We start from the raw sequence: 5,316 nt of genomic DNA on the forward strand, positions 1-5,316 counted from the left end.
GCTCCGGGCACCGCCGCCCTCCCTGCTCTGTACTGACTGCATGTCGGGTCCCTAACCTGTGCGTCCTCATCGTTCGCGAGTCCCGGCGTGGAGGGGCGACTGGGGACGAGGGGGTCCCGGTATTCGGTGCCTCGCGCGCGGGAGGCGAGCGCAGGGACACGGTTAGCCTCAGGGGACCTCAGTTTCCTCGGTTTCAATTTTGCCGTCGAATGCCCGGAATCGGACATCCCAGGAACATTCAGGCAAAGAAAAGCCTGGGGAAAAAAAAAAAAGTGGGGGGCGCGGGAGGAAAAGAAAAGTGACCTTTCGGCGCTGCGGTGGGAGTGAGGGCGATGCTTTCCTTCGCCCAGAATTTCCCCCCGGGGCATCCTTCTTTTCCTCTTGTTCACCTGCCCCGAGGCACGGATGTCTGGTGTGTGGTGGACAGTTCCCGGGAGACCAGAGGGAGGCGGACAGGCAGGACACGTCCACGAGCGCGCGGGGAGAGCCGTGAGCCGCCGCGGGGCGGTCGGGTACCTCGGTGCCCAAGGAGAAGCCCGACTCTTAGGGTGCATCTTGGTGGGAACTTCGGAGCTGGGAGAGGACTTCTGTCTTGAGAGGAGAGAGGGGAAGCCGGGAGTCGGTTCGGGAGGACCTCACCCTTCCCCTAAGGCCGAGGCTGGGCACGGGGTGGGGGGCTGAAAGGTGAGCAACTGCTTTTCCGAAAATGCAAGCGCGCTGTGTTCACATTTCTCGCAGGTTTCCTGCAGAGACAGAGACAAGGGTTTTCATCCCCAAGCCGTTGGTGGTCTTTGTTTCAACCTCCTGTGCAGGCATTTTCACACGACACTGTGTGGATTTTATTTATGTCATCGGTTTGTAGGAATCCAAGAAATGGACATTTTTGTTGATACTGTTCACTCCCAGCTGGGTTATAAAAAATTCAGACGCGATTCCAAGGAGGGCTACTTGCTTTGTGAGACTATTTCGGGTCTCGAGTGCCCTCTTACTACAAGTGAAAGGGGGAAAGGGCCACACTGCTTGGTGACTCTTTTCGGTGGGTGCCTCATGTGTAACGCTTGCTTCAGGATTATGCCAAGTGCTGAGATGCCACTTGTTCATAAAAGGCTGTTCCAGCTGTGGGTTTTTTCCTCTCTGTTAGCTACTTCTAGGAAAGCATTGTCTGAATATTTTTTATAGTATTTTTATCAATAATAAGACTTCTAAAACCTTTCACCTACAACCCATGGCTTTTTTTCCCCCTCTAAATTAAAATTCTCTGAATGTTGAGAAAGTTTTTGTATCAGAAAGCAGACTGAAACTGGAGCCGGTGCCATGCCAGCATTTTACAGCCTTGGACCTGCTAGACTGCACTGCCACCTGCTTGATGGGTTACGTTTGAGTGGGTCTGAGGTCTGGGTGGCTTGCGATTGCTCCCGGGACCCAGCTGTGTTCCGTGCTGCTGCTTCTCTCGCCTTCTGCTCTGTAAATCACTGAGCTGTGGAATGTTGGAGCTGGAACGCTTGCTGGCACTTCTCTCTACTGTGTTGACGTGGGATTTGCAGGAAAATGATGACCAGACTAGAAGCAGACAAAGGAGGACAAGCATATTTTGAAAAGCATATCCTCTGCCTTTAAATGACAGAAAGAAAGGAACAGACGGAACCTGCCGAAAGCTCCCCCGTGCTGGGGAAGAAATCGGGGTCACAAAATGTATTTCATCTGCTTCTCCGGAAGGCTTCCTGTCTGTCTTGCTGTGATAGCTACAGTCACTGCCCCAGACTTGTACTCTGGGTGTTATAGCAGGGCTGTGGACACACTGCTTCCTCTCTGGCTCAACCGATGCACGGGCTTAGCAAGCTTCTTGAGTCAGAGCCTCTCCTAGTCCCCAGACCTTTGGGACCAGAATCCCTGTAATGAAATCCCCCAGAGACAGATTCCTAGTGGTGGACCCACCACAGCTCAGAGGAATTTTCTTTAAAGCAGAGATGATTTGCAGGGCATGCTGAAGACCTAAATAAACCCTTCATTTTGATGGTCAGTTAAAATGTAAAACGAAAAAAGCAAGTGATGCCTTTCACCCCCTCCGCCCTCCCTACAATAAAATACAACCCAACCATTAAAATTATGATTGCACTTGTCAGTATGATAAAACAGTTTTCTAGAAACCATATAAGAACACACACACACACACATTGTCATATGTTTATAATGGTTATCTTAGGGTGGTTTGAGGTGATTTATTTTTCTTTAAAGCTTGAAGACTCTTTCAGGGAATCCTCAAGGTCAAAGCGATTTTCAAAGTAATACTAAGATACTATTTGCCTTTTTCACAGTGTTAGTATCTGTGGAGACAGTACAAAAGTTCAGTGGGAAAACTGGTGGTGCTTTAGGGTGAATCTTGGCATTGGTGCCCTCATGAACTCAGGCTCATTGTATCTTTCAGACTTTTGAAGAAAGGATATGCTAATTTCAATGAAGAATGTCCTTGGTGCAAGAATAAAAGTGGTAGATTTTACCAAATCTCTACCCTTGTATGCATGTCTTTTTAATATGCTGTGTGAAGAAATGGGAAAGGCATGATTAATACTTCTTCTGACAGCCCATGTTCATCAGTGAAGTGGAAGTGTTAGTCGCTCAGTCATGTCTGACTCTTTTCGACCCCATGGACTGTAGCCCGCCAGGCTCCTCTGCCCACAGGGTTTTCCAGGCTACCCAAGGAGTGGGTAGCCATTCTCTTCTCCAGGGGATCTTCCTGACCAGGGATCGCACCCATATCTCCTGCACTACAGGCGGATTCTTTACTGTCTGAGTACCAGGGAAGTTCTTTGGTAATTGTGCAGGAAAGCAGTTGTGTGATGGTGTGAGGTGTGAGCTGAACTAGCTGCTCTTTTTTACAGAACACCACCTTGACTAGAAAGAAGGGCTGTGAACAAACCCGTTATTTTGACTTAGGTATTTGGCAGACATCTCATAAAATGAACAAAGGTAGGCTGCTGCTTCTGGTAGAATAACTGCTCATGCCAGTGAGAAAATTTAAGCTGTCAAGTGAAAATTAGAATTTTGCTAAGTCACCGCCAACATCCTAAGCTTGAATGTGTCCCACTATTTAGACAATTTTCTAACAAGATAGGTGGTGATATAAATGATTTTGGAATACTGTGTTATAAAATGTATCAGCGTTTAGATGCTCTGCACAGCCCAGCGAGCTGGTAAATCCAGGTGACTGCTGCACAGTGTTATGAAAACTTGCCTGGCTAAAAGATCCATCGAAGTTCAAAATACCCCAGTGGGTTTTTAGTGTAACAAAATGTGAGAAATTCTTTATATGGTTTCAAATTGTACACTGCAGGTAACCTTTAAGGAACTACAACTTGATGAGTTTTGGTGTAGTATCAAAGACTTTCCAAACTTATCTGTAAGGCTATTGAAGTACTTTTCCAATATCTGTATGAGGCCTGATGTTTTTAGGGGACTCCAGTGAAAACAATATACTGCAATAGGTTACAACTGGATAGGAGATCCTTCTGTCCTCCATGAAAGAGACTTGCCAAAATGCCCAAAATGCCATTCTTCTCATTATTTCTTTTTGTTTTGGAAAACAGTTTATTATAAAATCCAGTTTGCTATGACAGCTTGTAATTGTTTACTATTGCTATTTCAACATGAATCAATACAACTACTACTACTACTAAGTCGCTTCAGTCGTGTCCAACTCTGTGTGACCCCAGAGATGGCTCCCCCATCCCTGGGATTCTCCAGGCAAGAACACTGGAGTGGGTTGCCATTTCCTTCTCCAATGTATGAAAGTAAAAAGTGAAAGTGAAGTTGCTCAGTTGTGTCTGACTCGTAGCGACCCCATGGACTGCAGCCTACCAGGCTCCTCCATCCATGGGATTTTCCAGGCAAGAGTACTGGAGTGGGGTGCATCAATAGGTATGTAGATTAACCTCTTCCAAGATTTAATTTCTAGTAAGTAGACATAAACATAACCTCTGTGAGATCCTCATTAATTTAAGCATAGAAAGGAATCTGAGAACAGGAAGTTTGATGACAACTGGTGTATGGAAAGGAAGTAGGCTCAAATCAAGGTGTGTGGGTTTGTCTCCACGCTATCACCCTTCACCTGCCCTGTGACCTCAGGCTAGTTAGTCAATCCCCATTAGACCAAGTAAATAGATTCCTTCTCCCCTAGAAGCCCTCATAGGCTCTCCTGTGGCCCAGGCTCCATGCAGCTCTTAGGTTTCCCTCCTCCTTCTGTCCTCTGAAAGGAGGAGGTGAGCTTCCCCTCTCTTTTTATCTTGTGCATTGGACTCCCTCTCCTCAGATGAAAAAAACTGTTTGTTTTTTGTCAACTGAGCACAGAATTCACTAGTAGTGTTTAGAGGTTGTGATAGAATTGCAGAGTGATAACTTGTGTCCCTGGAAAGTTATCACCGGTCAGTTCCAGGGTACCATCTTACCAAGACCATCCCTAGCTCTGTTTAAGACCTAAGGGCCCATTCCCCCAAAACTGGCCTGGTTGGAGATGAGGAGTGGAGGGGTGTATTAGTTTACTTTTGCTGTTGTAACAAGTTACTGCAAACTTAGTGGCTTTAAATAACACACATTTGTTATAGTTCTGGAGGTTAGAAGTCTGAAATGGGCCTCACTGGGCTAAAATCAAGGGTCGTGTTCCTTCTCGGTGCTTGAGGGAAAATGCATTTCTCACCCTTTCCAGCTTCTAGAGATGCTGACATCCTCAGCTGGTGGCCTCTCCAGCAATGACCTCACTCTGCTTGTATCCACGCATCACCTTCTCTGACCTTCCTTCTCCCTCTTTCGCTCATAGAGACTCTTGTGATTACATTGGATGGTCCTTAACTTAATCACATGTGCAAAGTTGATTTTTCTGTGTGAGGTCATGCATTCACAGGTTCTGGGGATTAGGACATGCACATTTTGGGGGGCATTATTCTGCTACTGCATGGGGTGAGAGTGGGGGGAGGTGATTAGATGCAGAGATTTCAGGAAAGTCTCCATGACTTTGCTGATAAGAAGCAGATCCTTTTTACTGGTCCCTTTGGAATTTGGGAATTTCTTGAGTTACAATAAAACTTCTTATCAGAAGGTTTCATTTCAGTTAGAAAATATGGGGGTCAGTATTTAAATATATAAAGATAAAGAAAAGAATATATATGTATATGTAATCAGATGTTTAGCCATAGAATATTTATGTTAGGATACACCTGAAGTTGAAAACTTGGCTGCCTTTGGGGAGGACTGGGTAACTGGGGGGTGGGGATGGATATTTTATTATTTTAGTAGACAACATTAGAGCATTTGGAATCAGGGAGA

At 45.9% G+C, this 5,316-nt stretch overlaps 1 protein-coding gene across 1 annotated transcript in view; it reads left to right on the forward strand.

Moving 5' to 3' along the window:
• Window positions 1-5,316, forward strand: part of FNDC1 (fibronectin type III domain containing 1) — a 133,249-nt gene that overhangs the window by 21,501 nt on the left and 106,432 nt on the right. The window contains exon 7 of the mRNA XM_010840914.1: window positions 2,880-2,967. Within this exon, the coding sequence (XP_010839216.1) occupies window positions 2,880-2,967 (88 nt within the window). The remainder of the gene's footprint in view (window positions 1-2,879; window positions 2,968-5,316) is intronic.

Source organism: Bison bison, unplaced genomic scaffold, assembly GCF_000754665.1.
Source record: "Bison bison bison isolate TAMUID 2011002044 unplaced genomic scaffold, Bison_UMD1.0 scf7180017864148, whole genome shotgun sequence".
Taxonomy (NCBI): Eukaryota; Metazoa; Chordata; class Mammalia; order Artiodactyla; family Bovidae; genus Bison; species Bison bison.